This window comes from Lissotriton helveticus, chromosome 7 (genome assembly GCF_964261635.1).
Source record: "Lissotriton helveticus chromosome 7, aLisHel1.1, whole genome shotgun sequence".
Classification (NCBI taxonomy): Eukaryota; Metazoa; Chordata; class Amphibia; order Caudata; family Salamandridae; genus Lissotriton; species Lissotriton helveticus.
Window position 1 is genome coordinate 1367375058 of NC_136068.1, and position 12956 is coordinate 1367388013.

At 43.1% G+C, this 12956-nt stretch overlaps 1 protein-coding gene across 1 annotated transcript in view; it reads left to right on the top strand.

The window, feature by feature from the left end:
- FBXW10 (F-box and WD repeat domain containing 10) overlaps positions 1-12956 on the top strand; it is a 272397-nt gene that overhangs the window by 245540 nt on the left and 13901 nt on the right. Inside the window, exon 12 of the mRNA XM_078650857.1 lies at positions 5153-5442. Within this exon, the coding sequence (XP_078506983.1) occupies positions 5153-5442 (290 nt within the window). The remainder of the gene's footprint in view (positions 1-5152; positions 5443-12956) is intronic.

Consider the following 12956-nt stretch of genomic DNA (forward strand, 5'->3'; position numbering starts at 1 on the left):
ATAAACGGAAATAGTAATTATCTCAAAAATAAACTGACCGTCTCCGGGGCTCCGATTGGCGAACAGTAAAGTTTGCTATCCTCCGCTTTTAGGGCTTTCTCAGGCTTTGCACCCAAGTCCCGACATGCTCTAGTTGCCCCCCTGAGACGGACATCACCATTACCTTAAGTGTTTGCTGAAATGCTATCTCCTTGAAAAATACCAACATTACCATTCCAGTACATCTTCCGGTTGATCTTGTTATTTAAATGGTAGAAGAGAAAGTCTGTTGCTGGATTTTGGTTTATGAAATATTGCTTAATCTGTCAGCTGGCTGGTCGTGTTTCTTTGATTAAAGTGTAAAATCTACAGCTTTGTTGAAGCAGTTACATTGCGTGGCGCAAGGGTAATTCAAATTCAGTATCTGCTCTTGAGTTTAGGTAATGTTTAAACCTCCCCTCTTTCCCCAGTGAGACTTCCAAATGCTTTTATTTACTATATCAAACATGTTAAACCCCACGGCTTCCCTCCTATAACCACACCACTGTAATATGTTCTACTGATTATAACTCCTACTGCTATTTACATCAGATGGGTCTGAAATTCTTGTGAGGTACCATAATGTCCTCTGGGTCCTTGTTTCAACTAATATAAAACTTCCCTAATAAACTGAGGGAAGGGTTGAGATCATGGGAAGGGGTGACTGGGAAGGAGGAAGCTTGGGTCTGGCAATGGAAACTGAGCCTGTTTAGGAGGAATGATGGATTTGTGCAGGAAGGGGTGTGGTTGAGGAAAAAGGCCTTTGACACTGGAAAGTGTCCCTTTAACAAATGAGTGGTTCGCTAATTGGTAGCACTTTAGTTGTGAGAATGGGAGACAATCGGTTTGGGTGAAACCTGGGAAGATGTGTGTGGTTTGAGACTGAAAATTGGAGCCGGTGTCCTTGATAAGATATGCAGGGCAGGTGTAGGTGTGAATGGAAATTGTATCCCCCACTAGCCTGTTCACCACCAGGCCCGGTGTGTGACCCCCCCCCCCCGAGCCCCCACAGGCTCCCGGTGCCAGTCGTCCCGGGAGGGGCTGCGAGAGGAGCAGCAGGAGCCGCTGGCAGTAGTTGTGGAAAGTTTCCAAGATGCCGAAGACGGTGAGTGCCCTTTGGTGCGTGGGAAGGTCAGGGAGCCTTTCAAACATACCAAAGTGACAACGACTGACAATGGATGTTGTTTTATGAGGCACGCGGGTTATAAAAGCTCTGACTGCAAAGGCCATGGTTGTAATTTTGGCATCTCAAAACAAAATATGTGAATTGGGCCCTAGAATGTATTTAATTCGTTTTTTTTGTTTTAATTTCATGCATCGGTGGGTGCTGAAATGTGAATCATTGTCGAGGTATTTTTGCAATGCCTTTATTGTCTAGAATTTTGGGGAATGCTCATGAGGCTCTACTGCAACAAAATAAAATGGACCCCCCAAGAATGCTTTGCATTTTCATGGTAATGTTTATTTACTTACAGCACATTCAGGTGTCAAGTATTGCGTCGCTAAATTGACAGGTCTTGCACTGAGAGAAAACAGATTCACTCATATATAGCTGTGTAACTATGTGGAATCAACTTAGACATAGACACAACTATTCACAGAAAAAAAGGCTTTGCAATTTGCACCCTCCTTGTGAAAGCTTGTGTACAGGAATGAGGAGCAGAGTCTGATATTTCTCTCTCACACACAAAAATATTCTTCCCAAAAAGTTGTGTGTGCCCGGTGGTCTCAGAAGATGTGCACTGGGAGGCTGCCATAGTTTTTACATCTTGTTGTGTAGAAGGCTTATGGCTCTTGTTCTAGGTTGTGATTTCACAACAGGCTCTTTGTGGTTGCCATAGACAAACCTATTCCATTGTTCCTTTAGATCTTTGTCCACAAAGACAGATGGGCACAGAAAGCTAAATAGGGAGTGGAGTCATACATATCACTGCTCGAAAATAAGTGTTTTTGATGCTTGGTCAAGGGAAAACAAAAAATACTACCTGTGTTTTCTGGAAGTATGTCTTAGAACGCTAAGGTAGCATCCCACGCCCTTTTAATTGACCCATCATTGTCTGGAGAACAAGAGTTGCTCCTAAGGCGATATTCCTTCAACAGATTGGAAGTGTCTTGGAATGCTTGACACTTTGTGAGCTGTATAAAATCTCCATAGTTTATTTCATGGAGTGTTGGAAGTTATGTTTAATATTGCACTCTAATTTCCACGTGTATGTGCTTTATACCATAAGTAGCAGTATTCTTGGTTCTTTGATGTTCACATTATTATTTCTCTGCATTTGACTTGAGGGTGTATTTTAATTCTTTACTTCTGCTACTAAGGATTTCAATATTTCTCAACGAGCAAGTTTCTACTGCTCAAAGCGAGACGCTGACCAACGGGAGACTGTGCAACCATCACCCCATCCTCACAGCCACCAGCCAGGCCTATAGATGGAACCGAGAATTCCTAATTTTACCTTCCTTTAAGGAAGTAACCTTGATAAAGCCCTTGCCGTTGCATGTCTACTGCAGGATGCTGGTCGGTGTTTGTTTGTTGTTCACCAAACCTGCCTCTCCAATGCAACCCTTCCCTCATTCCAATGTCCCCGAGGTGCAGAGTTCTGTTCATCCTCCTCTGTCTTCCCTCACCCTGACCCGTGTCCGGCAAACATAACACCTCTACACCTGGTGGACACCATGCGCCACTGAACCGCTGGAGGCGCACAGACTACTCTACACAGTGTGACTGAAATCTTCCAGAGTTCAGTCTACTTAGACAGCATCAACCCATATCTGACTTCATAGGCACTTTCCACCATAACCACTTAGCCTCCATCTGCATAATTCTTCACCTCTCTTTCAACTTTTGTACAGATGATCATATGGTATGCTTATCAATCAGGTCTTGGATAAGCATCACTGGCGACGTGCACTCCTGCTCGTATTTGTGCTCACGGATTGCCCCCATCTCAGAATGGGGCCTGGACGCAGGAGACGCCATTTTCGTCAGCACTTGTCCGTCACCAATGCTTTGTGAAGGCTGTTTCCCAACTGCTGTGCAACTTCTTCTACTCTTAGAGCTGAGATTTTCATGAAAGTCTTATAGTCTGAATTCAGCACCTGAGCGTAATAGGACCCGAATGTATGAAGCTCTGTGGTTATACTGAATAAGCAGCTACCTATGTTATGACATCTATTAATGTAATAACTGCAGTTTCACAATTGCTTTATTAACCTCCCTGCTTTCTCAAATTTGCTTGAAAATGCACGATTTTTCGTCTTTTTTTTCAAAATTTTCTTGGGGGGGGGGGTAAACCCTCCAAACCCCCTTTTGAGGTTCGGTCTCGCTCGCTGCGCTCGCTCGCTATGGTGCTGTATGCAAATCACTTTGCGCGCCACCACTTTCAAATGTCACCCACCGCCCCTGATGGCAATGCTAGTACAACAACAGCAAAACAGTATTGAATTACTCGCAATACATTGAATCAAAAGCATAATAATAATTCCATAAATCAAGCTAAAGCAGGAGAACACGGCCTTCGCCCTGGGTTACTTAACTTTAGCAGCAAGCACTGGGAAGCCTGTGCTGACCTCTCTCCCTTTTTCTGGGAATCTTACAACAAGGGCAGTGGCTATGGGTGACAGCAAATCTGCATGACTCAGTCTGTGAGATTACCCAAGGGATCTGTACCCCTCCTCTTGTACCTTAAAAGCTGGCTTACACATCATCATGTTCTTTTTTTGGTTCTTGGGGTGTTATCAGTGTTTTCTCTAACCCAGGATCCTCGAAACTCCTACCAGCGCATCTTGCACCTTCCTTTCACTGGTACCAATAAGTCATCATCCCAGGACCTTCAAGCTACTGCCAATCTTGTTTGGGGTCAGTAAAACCTGAATGGAATATCTCCCCTGATCAACATGTCTTGGCCTGGTACAGTAAACACAGCACCTTGGCAACACATATAGTTTTGTTAATTAGGAATAGCAAAAAAAAGTATCACCAGATCATCTGTTATCTCAGCATGGTACATTGGATTTCTGCATGCATTTTCACTTATTACTGAATGTATGATGGTATTCCACATGCGTTTAGGACGCATGCATTCCAAACGCTGTCTTTCGTACAAACGTGTCTTTAGGACACATTTGCTCTGAACGCAGGTCCTTTTAATGACTTGCCTTGGGGGGTGGTGCTGGATGTTTGAATAGTTTAATTTATTATTCAAACTCCAATCTCCTCAACAGTAGGGAAGGTGTTGCACTTTAAATCCAACACCATTCTACCAATGCGCCCCCCTAAAAGCAAGTCATTGTCATTGAATGAATGCTTGTTAATGGCACATTCGTTCTATTGCCAGCACTGTGTTGGCACAGCGTGATTCCGGCTTCATCCGAAAGCACGTTTCCCATCATCACTGCCTATGCTAATATACCCTTTCATGTCACAATGTCTTACACACACTCTTCCCTATATAATGTACAATGTGTGTAAAAAAGTAAACAAATTATATGTGAAACCAATTTCATTCTTTTAACTTGTTATTTTAAATTCCTGTTTATATTGTTGTTTATGGGAATGTGGTGCAGTACCAGTGGTTAGGCATATGGGTTGCTTGACTTACTCCAAGACTAGGATGGAGAACTTTTACACCTGTTTTGACACCTTTAAGGCAAAAGTAACTTTAGAAATATATTTTATGAATTGCAAAGTTGTGTTTTGTATTCGCATAATCCTCCCAAACCATCCTTAAATTTCCCATAACCTCACCCATCCTCCCCATTTCACTGAACACTCTCCAGCCCCTCTCACATTTAATACAAAGTAGAATATTAACGTGTGCAGAGCTCTCCCCAACCGTAGCAGAGATTTCTGCACAAAACAAGACAGGTGAGACGGAGACAGTGGTCTCCAGTTGTAGATTTGGGAATGGCATTTTGTAGTGCATGAGTAGTACTACTGTAGTACTACTCAACATACTTCAAAATGCAACTTGTGAATCATGTTCACTGGTCCTCCTCTGTCAAACAATGTAAGATAATCTTGTATTATGTTGACCAGAAAAACAGTGTTACATTTACAAAGTATTGCTTTAAAGGAAATTCTTCTCTATGTCTAGTTCACTAATGATTTTAATATTCCTGATGTTCACAGAATAGTGCTCAATGCCCTGAGTAGTGTGCTGATATTCCAGTTTGAGGAGGTGCAATGGGATTACTCCATAGCGGCAGAAAGGGTGGATGTGCCAAAGGAAAAAGACAAGTACAAACTGGCTCCCTTCCGGGTGCAGTCCTATGCCTATGTGCGTGCCCAAAGAATGAAGAGGGTGGGATCCAGCAATAGAAAGATGTACCCGCAGGCACATGAAGACGTAGAGGATGGTACAAGCCGACTGTCCCATCATGCACGCAGTCTATCAGCCCGAAGCATGAAGTCAGCACAAGGTAATGTATATCTATTCCTTTCAGTCTCTTTCATGAAGGATGTTCTTTCTGGTAGTGTCCCCCTCTACAGAATAAAATAGCATGTTAATTGCATGTTTCCCTGTGACTGATGGATGTTTGTTACCTAACTCTATGGTACTCAATTTTATCAAACTCAAAAGTAGGAGTGGCTCTGATAGAGATCGCAGGTCACCCGACCAATATTTTCACCACTTAGGTTTCGGGCCCATATATTTCATTTCACCATATACATTGATCAGATGACCATACAATCTACTACCAATAATTGTGAGTCCCTCCCTGCTATTTCTAGTGTACCCGACTTACCATCCACCGATACGGGTACCTATGACCACGATGGGTCAGGGAGCTAGCTGTAAAAGGAAAGGCAGCATAATACAAAACCCAACATAAAACTGATTTCGATGTTTCATCAAATGACCACGGACAACTGGGAAGTTTTAAGATTCTTTATCTAGAGTTCAGTTTTGGAAAATCATAACGTTTACAGTAAAAACCCAGTCAATAATCGGAATTTTTACTATGGAAACAGTTTTCATGAATATGAATGGGAAATTAGGAATCCTAACAGCTATAGTAAGGGTGTAATGTGAAACACGATATAACTCTAGTAAAGTACTTCAGTTAAATGTTAAGAGAAAATTATAGACCACATCAGGAAATTGCAAACTGCAATGTAGAAAATGATTTCTAAAAGGTAGGGTAACATAGGAACACGCTATGAAAGTAAATGCAAATAACTTTGATATGCAATGGTTGCGGAAAAGCATGGAAAATTATCATATGCAAAGGTATGTCTTTATTGAAGCAAAGACGGAAAAATAGAAAGGTGCAGTTTAGAGTTTTCGGCAAGATATTTACCTAGACTGGTGTGAAAACCAACCCTGGCCACGGGTCAGTTAATTACAGGAAATACCCCAAGGAATAGCAGTCATCAATGGGACAGCAGGTGCAGTATGGACACCTCAGGACAGGACAGGAAACCCAGATTAGGATCAGGACAGGACCACCAGGATACGACCAGCACCCGCAGTTCGGAAGCAACGCCTGCGCTCCACCCTCTCTGCAGCTATCAGTCAGAACCCCGATTGGGTTAGCGAACTCCCCAGCAAAGTGCTCCGCCAGCACTTAAGGTTTAGTAAAACCTTAGTCTATGGTCAAATTCAGACAGAGTGCTCCGCAGCGCTCTGTATATTCAGTCACCTATTGAGTGCGTTGGGTCAGTGACAGGTCAGCTATTCGGACAAGTCGGACAATTTCTCTAGCTAAACCTAGGCTAGATATACTCTTTTGGGTCAGTGTACCACCCCCCAATGTTGCAAAGTGTCAGAATCCCCAATTTCGATTGGTCCTAAGGTAGGATGGGTTAACACACCAATCAGAACAGACTTATTCAAGTCCTATTTTGCATTCTAAGGTACCGCCTAGCAAGATTGGGGTTCCCATGAGAGAATATGCAGAATACAATAGAAATAATGTCATTGTATCAAGTCAGGAACATGATTTCTCTATCCTCCTGGGTCAGAGGTGGCGTTCTCAGGAGCATCTTGTCTGTGACTGCGAGCTGGCTGAGTTCCACCGCTCAAGGCTACGGCTGCCTGGGCTGCGCGGTCATGCGCCGAAAGGACCCTCAAGATGGCTCTCGACCCAGTTGGACCCCCCGTTTACCAGGGTACATGAAAAGTAAGCGAAAACAAATTAAAACATAGAAATAAATGAATAAACTACATAACATGAGTGTGTACTTATGAATTATCATTATAAAATATACTATGCAATTATTTATTAGTGCAACAGACAAAATCACAAAAGCGACGGTGCAAGCTTCACCTCGTTATTAGAAAGCGCGGCCATTTTATGGCTGTTACGCATGCGCACCCTTTCCCTCCAAATGTGACTGCGCCATGTCACGTGATTATGCCTAACGCATGCGCAGAATCAGAATTCAAGCAGCATCCATTTTTAAAGACAAGGGTTATTCGTATTAGTGAAACACATAGGCAAGCATCACTATGATACACACGCACATTCAAAATACATAAATTTAGTAAAACGAACAATTGGAATTACGGGATTATAACAAATTTTCGAGGTTCTTGACTCGAGCAAGTCGCGATGCGAAATCTTGCTCTATCAATCCCCTCTTTGATGATATTTACTATCATCACAAAATAATGGAACCAGATGCCAACTTTCTTTCACACCTTGTACATTTCTATCTCTTCCAACAGGCGATTCAGTTTCTCTTTCTCATTTTTGGTAGGGTGAGAATTTTTCACCTTTTTATAAATCTGATTATTCATTTCTTCCAATTCAAGCTCATCCGCACTCCGTTTCACTCCTCTCGCATTCACTTGGTATTTCTTTGTGTGTTTGCGACATTTGCAACAGACGAATATGAGAAATAGGATAAGACCTATCACTCCAATTGGCATCAGTACCTTAAACAATAAGCTTTTACCTAAGCTGGCAAACCAATGACCTACATTGGAGAGACCATCAACCAGTCTCCTCCAGGCACTGTCAACCTCGAGTGGTTTGAGTTCCTTTTCCAAATTAGTAATGTTTTCCACATACCTTTTGAGCTGTACACTTTTGTCCGGAATGTAAGTGCAACAATGTTGCGCCTTCAACATCCGGCAGACTCCGCCCTCTTTTGCTAATAAGGTGTCAAGAGCAAGTCTGTTCTGCAAAACCATTGATCTGATCGCAACCATTTCGGTATTGACCAGCAGGAATCCATGAGCTGTGTCAGTAGACAACACATCCACTATTGTGGACAATTTGCAAATTCTGTGAGTGTTCAGAACCACTCCCACTCCAGGTATCAGTGCACTAAAAATACTACCCATTATTTCACCTACTCTTTCTCTTTTACTACGCACTAAGCCATTAGTGTTTTCGTTGCTTCCAGCAATTTCATTCACGTGGTATATTTTCGGGAAAACAATGCCAAAATAGCAGCTTCCATACCAGTGATCCGGCAATTTGAAATAAGCCTTGTTTCCACATACATAATACATTCCGGGAAACACAGGTTCTGACCCATTTTTGAAACCCCAACCTCCAATTACCTTGTAATTGTGTTCACATTGACTGGAACCAATGAAAATATTATTATAATAACTAGTCTTCTCGCGATGAAGACAGAGTTTCCCTTTCTTTTCGAAATCCAGCAACAAAGCAGGCCCTGCCCCGCCATTTGAGGTGCTTTCCATGTCCTCAGCCCATTTTGGGGTTTTCTGTCTTTTGTCATTTGCCTTTCTTTGGAAACTCTCCCTTCTCTTCTCTGCCATGTTCAAGAATATTTTCTCTTGTTCATGTAATGAACAGGTCAAGTTGTCTCTGTGTGCTTCATTTAAGTCTATGGTACCTATAGTCAGAAAGTATTCTCCCATATAGCGTGTAACGTCACTTTTGGTATGTACAGGATTCAGATTTCCACGTATAGGAAGTTCGGAAAATATTACGTCGTTATTAGAGTAATAGTACTGTAACGGTCCTCTTTTGTAAAATAAGCTTGCTAAAATACTACAGGAAATTCCATAGGTCAGAGGTAGGTGATGATAAGTCACGCCTTCAGCTACGGAAGTAGGTAGCTTCATGCAGACATAGCAATCTTCTATTTCCATAGTTTCTACATAATGCACTAACAAGTTTGTGAAAACATTTAAGTGTGTCTGGTTTCTAACTCCGTGGTAATGTAGTCCTTCCTCATCTGATGCTTCTAAGTCTCGTTTTGTCTGTCTGAGTGATTTTTCACGTCTTTCTACACTTCGTGTTGTCAGTTCTTCAGGGTCGGTAGTCTGAGTAGGGTCAATATTAGTATTTTTGCTTACCATAAAAGGAATGAAAACTGTTAGTCCTATCCTAACTAATATTACTATAACTATACTACATATACATACCTTGCAGCATGTTTTGCAACAACTGCGGCTAGGTCTACCACTCACGTTTGAATCAGACATTTTGGCTCAGAAGAAGTTTTCAACCCCTCTTTGTGGCCTTGCCCAGGTATTTTTATGCAGAGCAATTTCACGGCGGTTCGTCCTCTTCCTCTGCAGAGTAATCAGTAATCGGTTCCCCGTCGCTTTCGTCAGTAATATCAAGATCCTCTAAATTTTCCAGAATCAGGTATGTCCATTCAGGATCCTGGTATTTTTTATTCAGTCTTTTTATTCGATCACTCCTTCTTTTGGAGCTTTCTCCAGCTTGCTCTGCTATTCGTATGCTTTTTCTTCGGTCAGCAAGTTTCTCTTCTACTGTTTTTATTCTCAATCTTAGTCTCTTAATGTATCTTGGTTCGATATTTTTCTTTTTCTTGAGTCTTTTGGTTGGCACTGTCAGTTGACTTTCTTCTAATGCCCTTTTGTTTTCATTCGTTTGTGGCACTTCCTCTGTCTCTTCCCTTCCTGTCTTACTAGTCCCAGGTCTTGTATCTATTTCTTCTGCCTGGTTACTAAACTGGCCTGGTTCAGGTGAATTTTGATTTTTTTCTTTCAAATGTCTCTGTTTCTGTGTCCTGAACACGTTTTTCTAGTTCTATCTGATCCTGTTCAAGCACTTCGATCTCTTGATTTTCTTCTGCTCGAACTTTTGTACTAGTTCTAGTCTGTCCCTTTTCAATTTCAGGAGTCAGTGGAGGAGTATCGATCACTTGTTCTGTCCCTGTCTGACCTCCTTCTTCGTCCTCGGATTTGATGTGAATCTCAATGATCTGAGGGTCTTCGCCTGTGCCTATCTCGACCTCTCTATTCCACTCTCTATCTTCGTAGATTCGCTCTCTTGTTCTGATTGGGTCTTCAATGAAATCGATTATAGGTATCCAATCATCCTGGCTGGTGCTCGGTTGCTCGTCATCAGCTACTTCCGGACCAACGTCTGCAGGACCCTCAGCTGGACTGGCGCTCGGCTGTTCGTCATCAGCTACTTCAGGACCGACATCCGCAGACCCCTCATCTGGACAACCTTCAGCTCCAGGCTCTTTGTCTGGAATTACCTTTTGAGTATGGCTGGCATGGATCCACCTGGGAATGCCTGCACACTTCACTGCTGTCGTGGTCACCAGTATTACTTGGCGTTTTTCTCCCCACCTCGGTGCAAGGCAACTCGAACGAGTGTGCTTCTTTATTCTAACCCAGTCACCTGGAACCAATTTGTGAACTGGAGTTGTCGGGTTGGCGACGGCGTCTTCCCCAATCTGGCGAGAGATAGAACGCACTTGGTCACCCAGTTTCCTGCAGTACTCAAGTACCAAATCATCAGAAATGCTTAACAGTTTGTTTCCTGGTACCCATGCTTGTCTCATCACTCTTCCCATCAAAATTTCATGGGGGCTGAGGTCTGTTCTCCGATCTGGAATACTTCGGAGTCCCATCAGAACAAGAGGCAAGGCAGTAATCCAATTCATTCCAGTTGAGTCACACATTTTGGCCAACCTCGATTTAATAGTGCCATTTATCTGCTCTACCACTCCAGAAGCCTCTGGACGATGTGCACAGTGTAACTTTTGTGTGATTCCAAATGCTTTACAGAGTTGGTCCATCACCTCATTCTGGAAATGTCCGCCTCTATCTGATTCAATAGTGACTGGCACCCCGAACCTAGGTATCAATTCTCGTAGTAACAATTTGGCTACTGTTAAGGCATCACTCTGTGGGACAGGGTAGGCTTCCACCCATTTTGAAAAGAGTCAGACCACTACAAGGACATATCTTTTTCCCTCGCAGCGTGGCATGGTGATGAAGTCAATTTGTATTCTTACAAAGGGACCCCCTGACTTTCCAATTTTCCCCAGTTCAACTACTGTTCTCTTGCCAGCGTTGAACTGTTGACACGTCATGCACCTCTGGCAAAGGGATTCTGCTACCTTCCTGAACTTCGGGTTATACCAGGTCTGCTGAAATACCAGTACCATGGCATCCCTACCAATGTGTGATCCTTCATGTATCAGTCTGGCCATAGGGGCAAGCAGGTTCCTAGGTAACACAGGCATACCATCTGGGCCCACAATGACACCATCCTCACGTCTTGGTCGACAAACAAGTCCCTTCCACTTCTCTTTCTCTTCCCAGGGCACAGCATGCTGCCATTCTCTCACTTCATCCCAGGTAGGCACTTCTTCAAACACCATAAGCTGGCAGCTGTTTCCAGTCCCACCCAGTCTGATATGCATTGACATGCGATCCATGGCACATTGTTTTGCTACCCGATCAGCAAAATCATTTCCCAATGACACGGGGTCAAGGCCCTTTTTATGAGCAACACATTTGACCACTGCCAATTCTTTTGGTAATTGGATTGCCTCTAAAAGGTCTTGGATAACTTTTCCATTTCGAATGGGGGTACCTGATGAAGTCAGGAATTCTCTTTGTAACCATAACTGGCCAAAGTCATGCACAACCCCATAACAGTACTGGCTGTCAGTACATACTGTTATCCTTTTGTCTTTTCCCAATTTGCAAGCTCTTATCAAGGCAATTAGTTTGGCTACTTGTGCAGACTTTACTCCAAATAAACAGGATGCTTCTTTAACTTTGTCTAACGCAACCACAGCGTAGGCAGCACTTAGGCCTACAAGTTCATGTCGCATGCATGAACCATCCACAAACCATTCCTCATCATGTACAGGCAAGGGTGTTTCTTTAATGTCTGGGCGGGGTTTAGTACTGAATTCTGTCAGGTCAATGCAGTCATGCTCGTTCTCTCCCTGGTCTTCTAAAATCATTGAGTCAGGGAGTAGAGTGGCTGGGTTCAGTATATTACACCGAGTGATGGCCACATTTGCAGCACCCACGAGAATCCTCTCGTATTTAGTCAGCCGACTAGGGGTGAGATACTGAGTCTTGGTTCTGGTTAGTAAAATCACAACTGCGTGTGGAACATACACAGTTACAGGATGTCCCATGACAATAGATTCACTCTGTTCTAAACTTGTGCATGTTGCAGCCACTGCTTTCAAACATCCAGGTAATCCAGCAGCCACTGGATCCAAAGTGGCAGAAAAATATGCCACGGGCCGTCTAGTTAGGCCATGTTCCTGAGTTAGGACCGACAATGCACAATTGTCTCGTGTGTCACAGAATAGAGCAAACTCCTTGGAATAATCAGGCATTCCCAAAGCAGGGGCTGTACACAGACAATCCCGTAATTTAGTAAATGCTGTTAAGCTTTCATTATCCCATTCCACAGGGTCCGGTGCTCCTTTCTTTGTCATTTTTATTAAAGGTTTGGCATGGACTGCGAATCCCACAATCCATTGCCTGCAGTAACCTACAACTCCAAGGAACATTCTGACTTCTTTCTGAGTACGGGGTAACTGCATCTTTTGAATTATTCTGACTCTCTCTGAGGTGACTTTTCTTATTCCTTTTTCTATCTGGTGCCCCAGATATTTCACTGATTTTGAACAGATTTGCAATTTTTCAGGGGCCACTTTATGTCCCTTTTCACTTAGGTGATTCAGTAGGGCAATGGTGTCAATCACGCAATCC